General features: G+C 41.0%; 1 protein-coding gene across 1 annotated transcript in view; it reads right to left on the minus strand.

Annotated features, from left to right (window-relative positions):
• CHAT (choline O-acetyltransferase) overlaps positions 1-21,000 on the minus strand; it is a 29,911-nt gene extending 8,911 nt beyond the window's left edge. Inside the window, exons 1-11 of the mRNA XM_087766263.1 lie at positions 20,938-21,000; positions 18,651-18,842; positions 16,331-16,449; positions 14,857-14,910; positions 11,979-12,159; positions 10,804-10,981; positions 6,074-6,243; positions 3,899-3,999; positions 3,571-3,699; positions 2,289-2,411; positions 622-763 (exon numbers count right to left, since the gene is read on the minus strand). Coding sequence (XP_087622389.1) covers positions 622-763; positions 2,289-2,411; positions 3,571-3,699; positions 3,899-3,999; positions 6,074-6,243; positions 10,804-10,981; positions 11,979-12,159; positions 14,857-14,910; positions 16,331-16,449; positions 18,651-18,842; positions 20,938-21,000 — 1,452 coding nt within the window. The remainder of the gene's footprint in view (positions 1-621; positions 764-2,288; positions 2,412-3,570; positions 3,700-3,898; positions 4,000-6,073; positions 6,244-10,803; positions 10,982-11,978; positions 12,160-14,856; positions 14,911-16,330; positions 16,450-18,650; positions 18,843-20,937) is intronic.

Consider the following 21,000-nt stretch of genomic DNA (forward strand, 5'->3'; position numbering starts at 1 on the left):
TTTGCAGGATGATGTCAGGACAGTTTGGAGACTTGTTTTATGAGCTTGATGAAATTTTTTCATTATGAAGGTTCAGCCCCCTTGAGGATCCTAAAATACTAACTGTATTTGGTAGAAGCACACCTTTAAAACCAAAAAGATCAGCCAGAACATATCCGTCTTACTCAGAAATCAAAGCACGTGAATTACATCACTTCACACATTGCAATCTGCAGCAGAGCTACCTACTGCAGGGGACCTGCCAGGCAAGTCCCCTGGTGTGGCAGTATCATGATACTGAACTTTGCTTGTTCAGCCTAGATCTCGCCAGGGAGCAGAATTGGGATCTGATGACAGGTTATTCAGAAGACAGTGCTGAGTCTAAAATCAGATGTTTTGTTTCTTATAATGTCATGTTTAGGCACCTCTGAATCTTTTGGATGCTTAAATAAAAATAAGGAAATACTTATATTTAGCTCAATGGTTGGTTTGCACAAAAAGCAAAATCCTGTAAGGCTTGATACCCTACCCTATGCCTTTATCTTCTCAGTTAACAGTTAAAAAGTGAGAGATTGGGGATCACGAATGCATTATTTGCATAGTGTTTTGCCAGAGAAGGCAGAGGGAGCCAGACCAACATACCGATAGAGCTGTCTTGTCATCAGTCATTGCTTTTACAAAAGCAAATGCTTCCAAGGTAGCAGACCTAATATTGTCGACTCTGCCCTCATCAAATCGGCGTATGGAAGCACTTTCGTACGTAGGGACAAGTCTCCTGTGGCATCTGAGAGAATGAAGTAAGAAAAACAAAGAATAATTATTTTCAAGGAGTCATGAAGACTAAAAGAAATATAGGCTTAGGACATTTTATTTTTACAGCCACAATTTTATTTTTTGCATAGTATTCATCTTAATGTTAATGGAATTCTATAAGAAACTTAAAAAAGATGGATGCTTACTCCTTTCTAATATGAGGAGCTGGATACAGCTGTATACATTTTAGTTATGCATTGCCAGTAAAAAATGGCTTGCTGTGTAAAACAAGGCTAGTAAAACTAAAATTTACTGAAAGATCTCAAGGAATGTTTTATTTGTACTGCATCATAAAATAATTGTGTAATTAATCATTTACTTATGGGCGTGAAATATGTTTTATTTAAAACAAGAAAAAAATGCACGCTGTGTGTGAATGAAAAATAGAAAACTAAGAGGGGAAAAAGGGTGCTATTTGAGACTGTGAACTGGAATGAAAACCCACATAGCAAATAGAACAGAGTGTGAAGACTATTGTTTAATTTGGGGCCAGGTATATAGCTACTGTTCCTCGCTTCAGGAGACCTACTGTGCCTTCCAGTTGAAGCAGGGGTCTCAGAACATATCTGTCCCCGAAGGGTTTTGTTGTGAACACAGGATTTATATCATGGCTAGGATCCAGATGGCAATCTTGGACCATATCATTGTTGGAGTTTGGTTAATGGAATACGCAAAACGGATGTTTAACAGATGTTAATGGAGTATACAAAATGTGTTGGGCATCTCTCATTTTGACTAGGTAAAGACCACTTCAGGATTTAATTTGACATGGTAAAGACTTATTCGTGTAATAGGCTATTCTGCAGGAAACCGTGCAACCGACCTCTAACTTGGAGCATTAGCTGTTCTGACAATGCAGAAAGGAGCTTTTAACTTTGATAATACCATGGAAATTACAGGATATTACAAAATCTTAGGATGCCTGTGAAGAAGGAAGCAGCAGTAGTTACTATCCTGTGTAGGAACTCTGATCTGATATGCTGCTGTAGTATTTTCCCCTGTGAATGCTTTTCCCCCTGCGGCGCGGGGGACGCATACGTGGTGAGCTGTGGGTTACTGCCACGGTTCCTCCCAAGCTACCCATGGTGGCAAGGGAGTGTTTCTGCCCCAGGGACTTCTACTTCCTAGCTGCTTCTGCTGCTGTGGGTGGCAGGCTTCTCTGCCACTCCCTGCCACGTCCCTGCACCCTCTTCTCTATGCCAAGCGCAGGGACAGCTGTGGGGAGGGAGGATACTGGCTGGGAATGGTGTGTGTGGGACATGGGGATGGGAAGGTAGAGCAAGGAGAGGGAAAGGGAGGGAAGGAAAGGAGTACTCTGTCTCAGAACTGGGTGGCAATTTCTATCTTGTCTGACCTACAGTCATTAGGCAAGATCACTCATTTCCATGCAGGAGGCATTTGTTTGGGTGCTGAGGAAAAAACGGACTGTCTGTATAAAAAACAAAGTGTGAATCTCCTCTGTGCTGCCTTGTTCCTATGATTTGAATTAACCTTACCTGTAAAATGCCAGCTGAAGTGCTACTTGAATGTAGGCATCTGGGCTAATCTTTTGTTTCTTAATAAATTCCTTTCCATAGTTCTCAAACTTGTAGGCAATAAAGTCCAGATTTTTTACTATCCTGGAAAACAAGCAGAGGCAGTTACTGTGGGGGGAGATGCAAGAATCTCACGTTCCATTTCTGTTTGCAAATAAAACCCAGAGATCATTTCCTGCCTGTACCCCCTTGGAGGTGAGTGGGCTCCTGCTCTTCAGACAGTCCTGGCCTTTGGTAACTTGTTTCTACTCAGCAACTTTTATTCATACAGGTTCTAGACTGGGCTTGGTATCTGCAGCCTTAACATGAGCTGTGGCACTCAGGTCATTCTGTTCATTTGAGTAAAATGTTTGTTTGTTATTAAAAAAATAGTGTTTCCACTCCTGCAGCCTAAGCCAGGGCCTCCTTTGTTCTCCACAAATTTGTGTGAGATTTACTAGTATGAGAAATGGGTGGATTTAAAACCTGATGAAGGCTGTAAGCTCCTTGCAAGTTTCAATTTAGAGGACTACTACCTTTATTTAAAAACAAAAAGGAATTATTCTGCATCCTGAATGCTTTCATACTCTCATGTATGCTTCTAGCCACTTTGAAGTCTCATTTAATGCAATCACACTGGACATACTTACAGCTGATCACGCGAACAATGTGTTAATTCTCTACAGAGAGATCACAGGCCTGAGTGTTGAGGTGAAATAATTTGAAAAAAAAAATCTCATTGCCATCCCCACCCCCAAAATTATGCAAATCTTTAACAGTCTGGAAACACAGTCAGAAGAACTAACCTTTGTAGGAGCAACATAGATATAAACAAATTACATTCCTGAATTCAAATTGTTTATTCAAACCAGTTGTATTCTACTGTCCCATATATGTATCCCCATTGCCCTGGCTTCAGCTTTAGTCAGGTCAAACCCATAAAGTGCATCCACAAAAACAGAGGACCTGCACTGTTTGCATCCCGTGCAAATAGGACTCAACTGTTTTTTCCAGTGGTCTTTAGCTTTCCTAATATTTACGTGGAAGGAAACAATGGTAATGCAATTCCTGAATACAGTGAAGTAGCTCCAGCCCATAAGGGTGCCATCCTGCAAAGAAATGCTAGGTATGTCCAGCTTGGGAAGATGAGGAGGAGTGGGAGGGCAGGGAGAGCCTTCTAGGAAGAAACCCATGCCTGCACTCACTGCTCTGGGTAGTTCCCAGCTTGCAGTCACTGCTGAGAAAAATAAGGCATCTGTTCTACCTTTGGAGTTTTTCTGCTGATGATGCCAAATGTGCCTGAATTTCAGGGGAACATTTCCATCTCAGTCTCCGTGGAGCAGGAAGCTCGCTCACTGAATCGGCTCGGACTAATTTCTTGGAGCTTTCTTTCCTGTTAGTATGTGAGAGAGAAGTCATTAAGGTCACAGGAATAATCTATCTGTTAAACACTGTTTTTTTTAGCAGGTAATGACTGGTTTCCAACAGTTGTATGGGCCTTAGGGGCCCTGTGCATCAGGGGGAATTTGCCACTGGCAGAGGCTTCCCGGGGGCTGGGGTGGGTACAACAGCTGTGCTGAAAGGAGACTCACATGTGCTTGAGCAAGTGTTCAGTGCACTGCACCAGTACGATGCCATCAAAAGGGGAATGTTCACACACGGTACCGCAGACTCCGTCTCTTCCTACCACAAACTAAGCAAGGAAAAGAACAAATGCAAGATACATAGGGAATAAATAATGTTCTGGGTAAGTTACCCATGATGGCAACCTAACAAAAGACCTTGTTGTTCTCCTGTGGTTTTCTTACTGCTCATATCAAGAACTTCCTTGACTTACAGATCAGTGGGTGACTTAGACTTATCGCAGGAGACTTTCTTGTCCTGTGAATGGCGTTGCATTGGATCCCTTTCATGCTGCTATTTTGGACTGAGTCCTGCGACAATGTAAACTTCAGCAATTCCCATTGGAGTCCAGAAATTGGATTTAGCATCTGCTTTATGGTAGAGAAAACCCGTCAATAGAAAGACAGGCTGGGGTTCTCCTTCTACACTTGGAGGCAATGCAACTTCTGTATCTGCAAAGTCCCTTAGGATCACATTTTATTACAAATATATCAAATGAGCAAGCTCATCCTTATTTGATAGCTTTCTCATAGCTTGTTTTACTGTCCTGCCTCCTCCTTACCTTTTTTTTTTTTGGTGGTATTTTCTTCATTTCCCTCTTACTTGTCTTCATTCCTGATTTCATTGCATACACGTGGTATAACTGGTGACACTTAACCTGCCGCACTGTAGTTCTGTGATACCCATGCAGTTGGTTACTTCTGCATCTCAAACAAAAGCAGATGTCTAGGACAAAACTGCAAGTTGTCTCACGTTTCTTGTCCTTTTTCTGGACTTTTCCCCCCCACTTCTTTTGAAGTGTCTTTGGTTGGACTTCTCCCACTCAGCTCCCCCTGTGCATTTGTATCACACATACGCATCCTGCTTCCCTGGTTCCCATGAGGTTTTCACAGTGTGTGTGATGCAAAAAGTTTACCTGGATGTTTTCTGATGCCTTGCTGCAAAGTTGAAGAAGAATATGGAGAGGAAGAACAAGTCCTACTGTGAGAATGGCTTCCTATATAATCTGCATTTGCATGAAAGAAAATGGGATCTTTTTTCCCTAAGAATTTCTCTTTGCCTTTGAACTACTTCTGGCCTGAATACATCTGGACAGATGAAGCTCTCCCTTATACTATGCAAATTTATTTGCTTTCTGCTACCTTCTGATAGTAAACAAAATCTTGTTTATTCTCATCTGCTTGAAACATCTCAACCAGTGGTCCTGCAAACAGAGGACTCTAACTAAAGACAAATGGTTTGTTCTTTAAAAACACAGCACTGGAGTCTGCGAATAATGGCATTTGCAGCAGCATGAATCAGGAATGACCACTGAAATGTATTTGCACTGGGCTAAGTCAGTGCAAGTGAAGTTAGTTTAGTGGTTTCTCTTTTCATGTTGCTGTTCTTAGATATGGCAAGAGCAACAAGCATTGCGCAAGCAATGTATCAGTCGGCGCTTTTATCAGTTTTTCATGTGGTGTCAACATTGTTGACAGTTGGAGATTAATACATTGCTTCACCCTGGGTCTATTGCAAAATGTGAAAATAACAGTGCAACTTTCAAATATGACAATCAAAATCTGATTGGGAAAAAGGCTAGAGAAATCAATACTTTCAGGAAAGTCTCAACAAGGATGTCATTAAATGAGTAAACATTCTGTTAACTGAGAACTTAATACTAACTTAAACACATGCTAAATTACAAGCAGTAGTATTTCTAGGATGTCAGGAAAATGTGTGAGAAGAGAAAATGGAGAAAGCTATCGTGCTTTTCTTATTTGTTCTGGGATGCTAGTCCAGCATTTTTATTTCATTTGATTGAGTGTAATCAAATGTGTACTGTTGTTTTTTTGTTTTGTTTTTGGTTTTTTTTTTTTAATCAGATGTCTACCTACCTGTATGTCTGTGTATCTGTCTACCTCCTCAAGTGCAAAGGGCAACTTCAGAGAAGCTGAAAGCGTACCTGTGTTGGAGAAGGCCCCCCCACTGCCAGCAAGGCAGTAGGTCTGCTTCCCCTGCCTTGCAAGGAACAGCGCTGCTCACACCAACCCAACACCACCTTCCCCTCTTTCTCCCACTTGATTCTAAGTGGTCCCTGACACAAGGGCAACCGGAGTCCCTTGCCACGTGCGAGTAATATCATAGTACTGTAAGGTTTTTACCTGCATAGGTTTGTCATACCAACGATTGGCCCCATTTTTATGGTAGCCTCCCCCATGTAGCAGTTGCAATGCCATGTTTGTATCATTGAGTTCCACCCCGCTTGGGCTGTCCAGGCACACCAGGCATATGCACCGTTCAATCATGTCAAGAGAGTCGCGGTTAGTAGAGTCTGGGGATAAAAGAGTGAAACGTTCACATCCTCTTACCTGTAGTGCAGGACAGGTTGGGGAACCCTGCTGCCTTGGAGAGCACTGAAGATCGGACCCTGACTCTGCAATGAGCTGGTGCCTGCAGAGCTCTCTCAACAGCAGAACGTCTCAGTGCAAGGAAACGTTACACCAAGGCGTAACGTAATTCATGTGTTAACTTTTGCAATATCTCTGTGTATCTTTCATATGATTCAATAATATCCACTTTCTTTTTCTGCCTTTCATTTCCTGAAGTAATTGTATTACAAAATAGATCTATTTTACTCTTAAAGCCAGCAATGCTTACTTAAACTATACATAGCGGTTACAGAGAGGACAGGTGGAAAATAGAGAATTTCAGAGCTCGTGCTATTGCTGCAGTGCTGCAGCATTCTGTTCTGGAACAGCAGGGCCTATACTGGTTTTGTGCTGTTCTCCCATTAAAACCTTTTCTGGACAAGGAACAGCAGGGCCCATGTTGTTTTTGTGTTCTTGTATTAAAACCCTCTTTTCTCTCCTGTCCCTGGTCATTTCTTGTATGTTAGAGAAATAAGCCCTGGACTGGGTATATTGCCTACATCACATGAGGAAACATCTGCAGATGAGGTTGTGAGGTTCTGTTTTTGAACATGGTATTCCCAAAACCATGGGTTGCCACATTACACTTCCCTCCTATCACTAATGTACTGCTGAATAAAATGTGCTTTTTCTGGTTCTCTTTCTCTGTTTTTTTCCCTATCCTGTCACTCTTGCTTCTACAGGTGGACTACAAAGGCTATTGTTATGTTGTCCTCAGCGCTTTCCTCCTTATTTATGATGTATTTGTGCAGGTTTTTTTTCTCAGTTTCTTTAACTCATAAAGGTTTGAAAGTAAAGGTTTGTTTGCTTCTGAGGGCCAGTCTGAGGCATAGGAAATATTTCATTTTGAGCACTTAATACAGCTCTTAACTGAAAGGATGAAAGTGTGGGACCTATAACAAGAACTTGTTTTATTCAAAAGCATATAACATCGTCAATTGCTGTTAAATGGTTGTTAACAAGATCAAAGGAAAAAGGGCTTTCAGACATCAACTTAAAATTCTTTCCATTCTTAACAGATCAACTTTCATCTGCTAGTTTTTGTAGATCTTGGTGAAAATGTTTGTTTCAGAATGTTCTTAACTAACGATACGAATTCAGATTGATCAAAACTTCTTGCAAGTCTGTGCTAAGTTCAGGAAATCTGTGCTCAATTCAGGAGATTATTGTAGGTGAAAGAATGGAAAAAATATTTAAAATTAAACAATTCTGATTTGCATTTGAAGTATGGAGCCATTTCAAAATGTGCATGTTTTTAATGTTTGCAAATATGAAAAGTAGCCTGATCTTCTGAAAGAACATAATTTTTCAAAGTAAGAAAAAATGTACCTTCCCAAAATGAGTAACATATATTAGTGAAGAGCTAGAAAAAAAACCAGTTGCTTGTTATCATCTAGGTTCATTCTCCAGATGCTGTGTAGTAAAAAAAGAGTGCAAATATGCAAGAAATGAAAAAGGTGACAAGAGAAGAAAAGGCAAGTGATAGCAGTGGCTGAGAAGGAAGAGGGGGAGCTGTGCCCTCTTGCAGGTTATGGTCAGGTACTGTCTATTGCTGTCTGGTGGCTTCTGCGAGGGAGTGTTGGCAGCCATGGGCCTGAGTGACAGGGGTGGCCAGCCTGACTTCTTGCAGGCTGTGTGGGGACCTGGTGGAGTGCATAGTGCGTTGTCTTCTCTTACCCACAGAAGCAGAGTCCTAGGGAAGGCAACTGGCCTTCCTGCCAGCTCCTATAAAGACTTGAGCCAGGAGATTGTAACTGATGGGGCACGCAGATAGGTTGAGCTTTCTGTCACTGATCTGTGCCCCCATACATGTGAAACACTGATGTCCCTACAAATTGTCTTTAAAAGCATTCAGAAGCTTTATAAGGGAGAAGGCATGTCCCTGTCCTCTTGGCTGTAAAGTTCTTCTAGCATCTGATACTTGCAGGGCTTACTGTAATTGTGGTATTTATTCCATTGATGATCTGAGTTACGTCAGTGCAAAGGCTGAAAAGATCCTTGTGAAGGGAAGTTGCCCTGTATACATCAGCTGCTGGTATTTGTGGACAGGCACCTTCAAGGAAAAACTGCTTGGATAGTGATTTACAAACTGCTCGCAGCTTGCTCAGCGTTCTGCTTTATGTTGTCTGATAGGTTTATATATATTTCATTGTGGCTGCTGCCCACACGTCTTTGACAGATATGAAGCCCTTATTCTGACATATGGCTTCAGGGTATCTTGAGACTAGGTATTAGAGTGAATAAAATTAAGCTCTGCTAGAAATACAAAAGTAGGGGAAAGATGCCCTTACAGAAAGTAACAGACACGTCCAGAGAGCTGATCAAACACTGAAAAAAATTATCGTGTAAAGCAGGCAGTGAACTGCACAAGAACTCATGAACCATGACTTGGGATGGAAAATAAATATTTCCAGAAAGAGCTGAAACAGAGGAGAAGTGTGAGAACAAGCCTAAAGCCCTGCAAGATACTTCTTGTCCTTCTTCCTTTCTAATGCACACAATTGCATTGAATTGGCGAGTCAGCTTTTGGTTAGTTGGGGTTTTCGGTTTTTGTTTTAAAAAGGAAAATATGAGAAGGCGGTTCTGAATCAAATTTGGATATAGAATGCATGGGACAGCAGCCCCTATAGCAGTAAGAATTCACTTCCTGTAGTCAGGAGAGTGAGTGAGTTCTGCAGCCTGAATGCAGTTCAAATACTTAATGTGTTTATAAATCAGTGATGGCTAGGTTTATGTCAATGTCTTTGAAATTTTCTCACCTAGAAGACCTATCCTCTACTTCTAGGTCTATGCAGGCCCATGTATATATCTCCTTCATAACCTCTGCAAGGCGCTGTATAGGTCTTCTCTGTCCCGAAGCATCCTCTTTCCCTGCCCAGTACAGAACAGTTGTGGAGTGACACCTTCCACCGCACACTGCTTCGCTAGAGGCTTTTCTCTTCCTCTGTTAGTTATTGTTGCATGAATATTTCACCACAGATATGAAAGAAAAAAGGGCTGTTAATAATCATGTATCCATGCGTAACAGCAATGCATTATACTATATAGAGGAGCTGTGCTAATAGGAGTGGTCTAGGATGGGATTCCTGCTTAGATTAGAGAAGGCTCACATCATGGTGCTGTGATATTTGCTAGTGCAGAATCTGTTTTTTTCAGCTGCATAACTGAGTTGGTTTGCTTCCTCATTAAAATGAATATTTTGGCAAATGCCAGGTGATCCAAAAACACTATAGAGATGGTTCTGCTAGTTTTTGTTGATTTGTCTTTTTTTCTTTAGGATGATGCAGGTTTACAAAGATGGTTTTGCTGCAGGTTTCAAGGTACTCACTGTTTTACTTAAAAGCATGGCATGAAAATAAATTATTAGGTGTTTATCTCCGTTTTCATTAAAATAAATAATTTTTTTTTTCTACTGCTTTAAAAAGAAAAGACAGGGAGGGGAGGGGAGGGGAGGGGAGGGGAAAGCCTGAAGACAAGACTGGTGCCACGTAATAATGCTGTAATAATGGCCAGGACTCTCTCTCTCTCTCTCTGTGTATCTATATAAAGTTGTTATAAGCACAGATAAACTTGACTAAGAAAAGGGAACATCTTCCTTGGGATGGTAAACGTAGTCCTGGCAACTCTTGTATATTCCAGGGCATTGGTAAACCAGCAATATTTTCTGTAGCATTGCTGAACTGGGGATAAAGACATGAGTTAACTTTTTTTTCAGGAGGGAAAAATGAATACCTAAGTCATCTAAAATGGCAAAAAGAGGGTGCTTAAATCACTTAGCTTCAGGGTAAAATATATAAGGTGTGAAGTGATAGAGGGGACTAATCCCACCCTTTATTTTCATCTGTTTCAAAGTCAGGCATTTGAGTCCAGAATCCAAGACAGCTAAATGCTGCCTGTTGTTGGAAGAGAGAGAGAACTATCCCCAGATAATAATTGCTGCCACCTTTCCTAGATACTTAGTTAAGATTTGGATGAATCAGCACTGGTACTTTCTATTTTTCTCCATTGACTGGAAAGAGTACACAGCTAGATTCAATAGGTGTTTAACTTGTAGATGCCTTTGTTAGATGAGATGAAAAATGTCTAATGGTTACTGAAAGCTAAGAGGATACATCATTCCTATTGGTACAAAATGGATGTGAAGAAAGAGACAAATCACAAAATCTGATGTAATGTAATTTATGTGATGAAAAACAGAGAATGGAGTGAGAGCTATTTACATGGCGTAACACTTACACATACACAGCCAAAGGGTCACACCATATCTGCTGCTTCCCTGGTAACACACATCTGAACACTTACAGGTATTGAGTTTCCTCCTGCTAGAAAAATTCAGCAGTGATGTTGCACATTCAGTCCTATATTTGCTGTAATGTTCGATCCCAGCAAAGAAAGGCAATGATGGTGAGAAGGAAGAGGAGGAAGATGATGAAGAAGAGAAAGCTGGGATTGCTGCTGCTAACCTTTCATAAGGATGGTCCTGGCCTCTGCCCATTCTGTTCTTCCGTCTGTTGTCAGCAGGCCAATTGGAGGCAGCACTTCCTCTTCATTCTCTGCCATTTTGGCTATCTTTCGTAACTGAGTGAAAAGATCTCCCTCACTGAGACGACGGAAATTAATGACAACATCCAAAACAAAAAACTGCAAAAAAATGACAGAAGTCAGAAGAACAGTCACAGATGGGTTGGACCCTTAGTGGTCCAACGTTTCGCTTTTGCCTGGGTAGGTGTTGAGATGCTGAAGTCCTGCCTGGAGAGCCAGGCCTGCAGGCAGTGGAGAACAAAACCACTGGGGACTGGCCCAGGGCTCACCCCTCCTGTGTTTTTACACCAGTGTAATGCCAGTTGCTATAAGGGACTTACATTGTGTGTTGGGCTCAAATAAAACATACGTTATTTGAATAAGCTTAAAAAAAACTGAAGAGAGAACATCAGGAAGTATGTAAATAATTTCCATGGCTTTATTTGTTTACTTAAAAATAACCTAGAGAATCTAGAGAACTTCCCATTGAGGTGAAGAACAGGACTTCTTGGAAAAGGGACCACTGGGACCTACCCCTTCATTCCAAGGGGGCCTGCAGGCACGGCTCCAGTACTACAAACAGTCAAGCTGGGCTGTAAGGTACTCTGCCCAGCCAGTATACTCTGCTGCTCGATGGCACTCATTGGTTGGGGCAGATTCACTCTAACGCTTCAGTATTTCTGCCTGCGCCTGTGCTAACTTCTTCAGGCATAGTTTAGGTCCCCCTACGTGGGACGGTGGTATATATGCCATGTGTTGTGTGCCAACACTTGACTGTCAAGTGAAAAGCATTTCCAGCAAATGCACTCTAATAAGATTTTTTTTCTCTGTGGTTTCCTCTCTGTTTAATAAACATTTTTGTTTGAATGAGAAAGCAAATGAATTCTGCCACATTCCTCCTTTCTGCATCACTGTACTTGGAACATAACGTGGGCTAAGGACAAAAATGCTACAGAAGCATCTTTTGGAAATATTGACAGCGAATGCTTGGTAAAAAGTGAGCTCATACGTAGCATGCTAATTGTGTTTCTGAACAGTGGTCACATTAGGCTCTTCTTGAGTGAATTTAAGCAAACTAAGAAATATAGAAAGGTATAAAAAAAGAACACTCATTTACCTGATTGTTACAAGCAACAATGATGTGCTCTGGTTCTGGCATTACACTGCTTTTCTGGGCCACGAGGGTATCTTTCGTATGTCCTGGAAGACGATAGGAAGAAAAGAGTCCATAGTATTGCTTCATACAGAGAGGATGACCAGACAGCTGTCCACGAGCAAAATCAACAGGTAAAGCATGGCTGGAGAAAGAGAAGGAGAAAAACAAAGCCAGAGGAAGAGAGGGGGGGAGAGAGACAGAAAGGAAAAGAAATCTAATCTGTCCTTTGTTCTGTTACAATTAGATCAGGTATAACACAAATTGAATAATAAAATGATATTACAGTATAAGGGAAATGGATGAATTCCCATACCAAAGTTAAATATATCATTCCTGGCAGCTTCATGCATATTCATTAAGCAACGGCATTATCATCTAGTGGAAATGGAAAGAATAGCAGGTCACAAGCAGCTTTGCAACGTGCATGGGAAGCCTGCCTAGATGGGACCCCAGAACCTTTCCAGGACGGAAGTCAGCAGAACAGCTGGAAAAGATAGCGCCTTGGAAAAAAGTATTGGTGAAATTCACTGCAAATCACAGTGGCCCTGTACCGTGTGGAGTGGTTAGAGAGTGTGTGAGAGGGACTTGCCTGATGAACAGAAACGACTGTGGCAATACAGAGGGTGTTTCTGTTTTCCACAGAGCCTCGCTTGCGTGCTAATCCTTATTTAGACCTATGGGGGAATAAGTGCTGAAAACCTATTGCCTTTTTATTGGAAAGCATGTGGAAACAGCACCTCCTAAAAGGCTTCTTTAGTGGCCAGAAAAGAAAAGAAGTTATCACAATTATGATTATGGATTGTAAAATATCCCACTGACACTGCAGCAGGAAATAATGGTGCTGTCGCTCGGGAGAGGCTGCAGAGACCACAGGAGGAAGAAGATGCTGTGGTGCAGAGGTCTTCCCTCAGCAAAAGAGAACTAAGCTTCCAGCCTGCCAGAGCGGGGCAGGGGCAAAGAAGCACACAAGGAGGGTTACTGTCATACAGCTGATATGGGGTAATGTTTTATGCTCGTTTATCTTATTTAACTGTCTCTTTAGAACTGTTGCAGTTCTAAACCAGGGATATTCACTTTAGTTCCTAGCTGTCAAACTCTCTGTATCACTTATTTCCTTGTACAGCTGCTTAATTTTTTTTGTTCCTTATCAGCAGAACAGGGTTATTAGTGTTCTCCTTCTCCCACATTTCACATAATGCAGAAATCCTCTTAAATTTAACAGAGTTTTAAAGGGCATCTATGATGATCAAAAATAGTAGAATAGCATGGTAGATTTAGGTAAGACAATCCTTGATTATAGCAGTTAAGAAAGGGGTTATTAACTCTGACTGATGGAACCAGAAAATCTTGTACTGATTTAGGAGATGTCTGCGTAAGATCTTATAACTCTTTTATGTGAACAAGTTAGGCTCTGTTTGAAATATTTAGTCCCGGCAACTGCATGGAGTATCTGCACAGTTAAAATTAAACACCTGGGTTTGTGCTGGAATATTGTGCATCTGCATGTGGGATGATCCAAGAGAAGCTAGCAGTACGCTCACCGGTAGCAGTCCTTAACAGCAACAAGGAACCGAGAATGTTGCAATTATGATGTCCTCATAATTATACAGGAGGGGTGATAAGCAAACAGTAATAACAATATGAGGACGCAGTAGTGAGGATTTAAATGATGATTGATTTAAGGCAAGCAAATCTGATCAGAGGAGTCTTTGGATCTCGAGTAGTGAGGTCAAAATAATAAGAATTTAAATTAGCCTTTATTTGAGCAATGTGGTTTCTTTATCTCATCTCAGCTGCTCTCATATAAAGATGCAATGAACTACATTAGTATGCAATAGTACTTCACAGCACGCCAGTGCTGGTGTATGCAGTTGCATGGCATATCTTGGACAAAAGCACGTGTTCTTAAATAAGTACCTCTTCTATACTTTCTGAGTAGCTGTTAGACTTTTGAAGTGAAAAATCAAACAGCCTCTTCCTCTTTCTTTTATCTAATTCATAGATGACAGGGACTTTGTTGTTTGAATATGGACTTTGCCTTCCTCATCCAAATAAGTGTTAGTTAAAGCACATAGGCCTCTTGTATTTCCAGACAGGAAAATGACCCCTTCCCTGCTATGGCGCGGTGTCCGTTGTGCTTGGCTCTCCACTGTTTCTGTTCTTCAGGGAGCAGTGATTTCAGCAGTAAACGTGGAATACACTAGGTGAGGTTAAGAAGTGCTGTGTAAAATGCTGTTATGAGCTACTTCATACGTGACAAAGAATCATGGATTTCCCCTGTGTTTATATACAGAAAGTACCAATGCCGTAAGTAACAACTTATTTTTGCTAGCCACTGAACCAGCCTCTCTGTGGTGAGGCTTCCTTCTCCTGGTGGGATGTGTTATTTCTTTTCTGGGAGGAGGGAGGCAGGGGGGCCGATGTTCTAAATGGAGGGTGCAGTATGTGGAGGAGGTGCATGCCAGGTGCCAGGGAAGGTGTGCAGGCTGTGTAACCGCTGTGTAACTGCTGCTTTTTGGGTCTGGGGAGCACAGAGTTCCTGGTGTGTTCTCAATAGCTCTGTTAGGCAGGCTGCATGCATCCTTTGGGCTCCACTGCACGTGCTAGAGTGATGACTACCAGGCATCAAAAAGGATCCTTCTCCAACCTGTTAGATTGCAGTAATAAAGCAGAAAGTGCATAAAAAATTGCTGAAGCACTTGCCCTGGAGCATGCGGGAGCCCAGCCCTTCCAGATGATGGAGAGGTGCAATGCAGCCTGACTTTGGGCATGTTAGAGCACCCTTGAATCAGAAGCCCTGCAGATACTCAAGCAGCAGCTCTCCTTCCAAGCTACTTACGTGTCCAGTAAAGCTTTATAGTCTTGCACTCCTGAAATGAGATTGGCGGCAAACCTGCAAGTAGCAGATAGAAGTGACATCAGTCTTTTGTCATTTGGCAACACTGGGCTGTTTCTGAGAGACAGGGGAGAGCCTGAATGATTGATGACACGGCATAAGGAGAGAAAGTCTTCTGGCTTAGCAAGAAGAGCCCCCCGCCCCCACCCAAACCCTAAATTAATTCATGTCAAGAGAAATATGAAATCCTAGAGATGGTCCCTTCAATGGTTAAACAGACTACCACAGGAGGAAGCCTGAAAGCATTTATTTAGAGAATGGGAGCAGAGGCTGAATATTTAATAGAATCCTTAACATGGGTTTCAATATCAATACTCATAAGCTGTCCAATTTATTAGAGTACTTCCTGTCCTAAGCAGATATTCTTTCTGCAGAGCTGTGGACAGGTGTATTATTTCCTGACACTGCCCATTTGCACTGTGTCTGAATGGGAGGCTCTGAGAAAAATATTTCCTTGTTAAAGCACGTGCATTAGAAAATGCAAAGTGGAGGTTTTTCAGAAGCTGTGTGCACAATAAATTTAGTCAGTAATGAATGGAAGCATTTATAGTTATGTGTAAAGTAAAGTAAATGATACATTGGCTGTCTATGCAAAATGTTAAAATAACACATATCGGCTTCAAGGTTCTGGCTGTTTTATAATAGCATAAATTCACATGCAGTTAATTCTTTCAGTAATGAGCAGCTAGAGAGTGTGAAAAGCAAAGAGGAAAATTGCACTACATGAAGGTAGATTTGATCTGGTTTACTGTTTTAAAAAGAGAAAATGTTTTGGCAAAGGCTGAAGAATGGAATCCTGATTTAAGGGTGTCTGGAGAGGTATATTCTGTGCTTGGCTACTTGCTTACCTTTTCACTTTTTAAATGATTGTAATTGCCCACAACAGCTCAAAGGAGAAAGGTCAGTTCAGGGCTGGGAAGGATGGGCCTGAAGGAAGCAGTGTTCTTGGGGAGGAGTGATTTCTGAATTCTTATTCTTAGATCCCCTGTGTTTCTGGTGCCCTTTTGGGCACCCGAGAGGGACAATTTAATGCCAGCACGGCCTTTTCAGTTTGCAGGGTGGCCATGAGTCATAGTGATGGCATGTTAAGGTTTTCCTTTAAACAGTGTGTCAGAAATTAGTATTTCTTTTTTCCATCGCAAAATGGTTTACTTGAATTATACAATGAAAAGCTTTGCAAATATTCCTTAAAAAAATTATAAATGCCATGGCATTTTTTTTTAGTAATGACACTTTCATTTCTGAATATCAGTACAAGTAACCCCAGAAACACTACCCTCAGTCAGCAGGCCTAGTAGGAAACCATTTAATGGTTACAGCCCTTATTTTTTAATGAAAGTTGATTGTCTTTTGGCAAAAGCAGTACATTTAAAATACCCTTTCATTTAGCAAAAGCTGCAAAGTCGTAGTACATTACCTCAGCTGGTCATTCACATCCTTGAAATACTGACGAGCAAAGATAATTGCTGGGCTGGAATTGACTGGAAGAGCTAGCCGGTTGTTGAGGTACATGTCATCCAGCCAGTAGTTAAACACCTAAGGGAAGGGGACAGGAAATCTTAAAGCTATGAACAACATGCAGAAAAGCAGTCTGGGGGTGAGGGGAGAGTGCTTGGTGCTCCTGGTGTCAGGCATGGGCTCTGATTAATGGAGCTGCTGAGCATTTTCAGTCTGAGCTCTGTGACCTCAGCTCAGCTGAAATCAGCCGCAATTCCATAATCCTATTTTTCAATCAATGGCAATTTACAGTGTGTTCCATTAAAAAGTAAACAAGCTCCATATTGTGGTGGTTTGGGTATTTTGTCGTTTGCTTCTCTCTACAACAAAAAAACGTGTGAGTACAATATGCTAACTGCTGACCCTTGAACAGTGATTAGGATATATTTAAGAGACGGACAGAATTCTACTAGTGATGGCTTTCCTCAAGGGGCTTCAAATATTTGTCAATGATGCCAAGATGTTCTGTTGTTAGCCACCAGATATTGTCCTGTAGCAAGACAGAGTGCGAAAAAAATTTCCCAAGCCTAATGGTTCAGTTCTGCAGATACTGGCACGTGGCTAGGGCCCCTGGAGAATTCCCTCCACGGACACAAATGCAGATTGCTGATGCTCGACCCAGACAGACACACATACTAAATTTCTGACCATTTTTACTGAAAACACAGATGCACGGTAACCACATTCCTTTATGTCTGAGCAGACTTTGAAGAATCGTTATTTGGAAAATGGAGGCTTTCATAAAAAGATCACGTGGTCTTTCTGAGTTTAGCAGGCACGCTTTGCATATGGTAGCTATAAACAACAATGAAATTATGCAAAAATAATTACAAATGCATGCATCAGTTGAAAAAGTTTTCCTCTGAGATATTTCATTGCTGTTAGAACAGATGCTTCCCCCACAGTCTCTGGAGTCTTCAGGAGAACAGGCTAGATCTGTACTCCCGGCAAGTTAAATTCCAAATAAAAACATTTCTGTTTTATCTTCAGAATCAGGTATTTAATAACCAGTATTTAAAGTTGAGACATTTCAGAAAATGCTTATATGTCCTTCCTCTGTAATTTTCATGCTGTAAGTGGTTAAATGAACAGTTGTCTCCTGGAACGCTATTTGTTATCAGCAACACTATTTAAGCGAGGGTTAATTTAGCCACCAAAACCATGAAGTTCTATGATCAGCATAACAAAACGAGATTGGGTGGTATTTAGTGGAGCCCTCAGACTGTAGCAACAAGTAGTTCAGAAATTAAGCACTGCTTTTAAAATAAAAGCACTGCCAGTACTGTAGCCTTTTTTTTCTGACTATAGCAGCAATTTGATGGCGTTTTCTTGCGGGTCACACAACTGAAAAGTTAAGGAAGAATGACACTTCACTGACATCAGTAGCAAGCCTGCAGGATTTCACAGAACCCATGAAACCATTCAGTGTCTCTCTTCCTTGCTGCAATGGAAGGACTTCAATAAAATCAGTGTTTCTAGTTTTCAGCTGCCATATTCTAACATGGTTAATGCAGGCAGGATGAACTGTGACTTTGTGGAATGATAAACTCTATTTTATCTACAGCTTATTTAGTTTTCCTTGTCTTGGCAAGCAGAAAGCTGGACTTTTAAAGCCTGAGGTCTCAGTATGGTCTATGTGATAGATATCTATCTGTCTATCTATCTATACATGTGTATGTATATTTGGCAAAGTAAATACTTCAGGGTAGCTACATTGGTATGGCGTGACAATGAATGGCAAATAACAGTTTAATTTAAAAAGAGTAATTCCTATCCTAAAGTTTTCCATTCCAGAATAATTTGACTGGATCAGAGCTTTGGCTAGATGGGTATGCAGGGCACTTTTTATAGCCCTATCAGAAAGTATTTTTCATTTTAATAAAAACTCTAAATCCTGTTATTAAAGGGAAAGGAAGAAATTACATCCAAAAAGGATGTAACTTAGTGCTTCCTACAGGTAGAGCTGACACCTGCATGCATGCACCTGAGATGCACGAATTCCCTCATTTATGTCAACAAACCGTTGATCTGAAAACATAATAATGACATAGATTTTGACATCATTTGAAAATTCTAGCCTAATACGTCTGAAATATCTATTCCCTTTGGTAGAATCTCATGTGACCCCTGTTTGCATTGACTCACTGAAAGAAAGCAGTGATCACATATAGAACATCACAGAGTTTGTAAATGAGCATCATCCAACACAGCAATTATTTTTCTCATCTGCATTTGCTTACCCAGTTTGTTGTCTTTTCCCTTCTTTCCTCGAGGATTTGCTGCAAGGATTCCCCCAGGCCTCCTGCAATTCCAAACTGCTCCACAATGACCTTGGTCTTTCTAAATTGCTCCTCTGGCACCAAGTGTTTCATGCACTGTAGGTACATGCGTAAGGTCTGTTGCAGTGGTGGGACTGGAAGTTTTGGCACTACCTAATCATAAAAAAAAAAAAAGAGATTAGCAAGTAATTCTACTTGTTCCCGAACTGTCCTCTTTTTTTTTTTCTTCCTTTTTTTCTTCTGTTGCTGATTAATACATTGAATCCCTTTTTTAATCCATTTATTCTGTTTTAGCAGTTGAGATGCCTGATTACTGCAAATGTAATTGCGTGACTTCAGTGGAGTTTCATTAGGTCTTAAAGTGCCTGGATTTTAAGACATAGTATGCAGCTGTATGCAATACTGAAGCATTGGTACCTCTTCAGTAGCTCTATTTGTAGGCCTTTGGCCAATGAGGATTTCAAATGGATAAGCCAGGAAACTAGTGGAAAACAGGAGAATATTCCTTGGTAAAAATTCTAGAAATCTTAGAACAGACAGGCGAATAGGCATGATGCAAGCATATAGTCTAGGAAATCTTCAAATACATTAGAGCATAATGAAATAATGCATTAAGAGAAGGTATTTCATTAGTAAAGAAGTGCATTTATCTTGTGATCAGTAAAACCGTGGATTACTACTTGTCCGATTGGTAATATGACTGGTTATAAAATTGCAGAAATAGAAAACATGCAGGTCTACCTGTTTATTTGCACTGACTACACAGAATCCTCAATAAACCTGTGTTTTACCCTGCCAAACCTCTGCTGTCAGCCAGTCTGGAACCCTCCTAGAAGGCTTGATAAAACATTTCTGTTTATACTTGCTTTATCCTTATCCTGTTTGGAGCAGGAAACCAACACTATCTGGGAAGAAAACAACCTCATGCTGTCCATGCAATTAAGCTTCCTTTGTTTTTTAATGTAGAATTAACGAAGTGAAGTGTAATTAGTCATTTAAAAGCCAGAGGAATTATGGGGGCAGTGGGAAAATCAAGTCAGGAAGTAATCCATGAAAGACTGGGAAATTGCAAGAGGCTGTGATGCTCTAAGCATGGCTCCTCAGGGAGGTGGACGTGTCTCCCAGCTGAGAAACGGTCATCTAATTCAGCTGTGCTTGTCCATTAGTGATTAGTGTAGACCATAAACTTTTGGAGGGTTTATTTCTCTAATTTGTTTTTTGCCTGTCTCCCAAAGCTGGTAAAGTTCAGAATTTTTTACTAGCTCTTGATGTAATAGATATTCATTTTGACAGGATCACAGGATCATAGCGTGATTTCGGTTGGAAGAGATGTCTGGCAGTCACCTAGTCCCACCAGCTGCTGAGAGCAAGGCTAGCTGCAAACTCCTTTGCTAGTGCAGGCAGGGCAGGAGCGGGTGGAGGAAGGGCTCTGAACAGCAGGCAGGGAGTGGGTGGCCTCTGAGCTCAAATACCAGCTCTGCCTTTTGACATCCACAGAAAAGTCAGTGCTACATTATGTTTCCCTATCTAGAAACCGAAGATTTCAGATACTCATAAGAAGTGCCATAGGATTACCAGTTATTAATGGAAATGCAAATCCAATTTAGCCTGTAATGCGCCCTGGATCTCAGAAATAAAGGAATGGTAATTCTACAGTTTCAAGCTATGTTTAGTCAGGGCATATCTCTTCTGTCACTGATTTCTTGGTCAGTGGAAACAGATGTGCCAAATAGTATTTCCTTTTGATACCTGGCTTTGGCCCTGTCTTTCTGGGTAAGGTTACTGCACAGTTCATGACTCTGCTTAGGGAAAAAAGCTTTAAACCCGAGGGGCTGACTACTTACAGGCACTTACACATCCAGCATCTTTTAAACCAGCTTGAAAATGAATCGTATGTGATAGTTTGATAGTTCTGTACTATTAAGAAATAATTACATGCCATCTCTAACTGTGTAGTAACGCATCTGCTGTTGTGTAATAGTATTTCACTTACTGGAATTCTTCACAGGATGTTGGGAGGAGGAGTGTATTTGGATATGAGAAGCACTAATGTTAGATCGAAATTCCTGAGTATAAACTGCTGCAGGATAACTAGTGTTCCCTGAAATGAAGAAATCAGCTCTGGAACAGAGCTTGGTTTACAATTATTATATTAATTTGCATTAATTTACAGTATTAAAAGCTGTTAAGTCATCCACCTTCAACCTTTTTTTTTTTTCTTTTTGTTTTCCCGGAAACAGTCACTTACTGTCTCATCTTTACTGCATGTATCTTTCTCTTTCTTCTGCATGTTTTTTTCTAGGACAGGCAT

The sequence above is a fragment of the Nipponia nippon genome, unplaced genomic scaffold, assembly GCF_047370975.1.
Source record: "Nipponia nippon isolate SJK-2023a ecotype South Korea unplaced genomic scaffold, ASM4737097v1 scaffold_3, whole genome shotgun sequence".
NCBI classification, from domain to species: Eukaryota; Metazoa; Chordata; class Aves; order Pelecaniformes; family Threskiornithidae; genus Nipponia; species Nipponia nippon.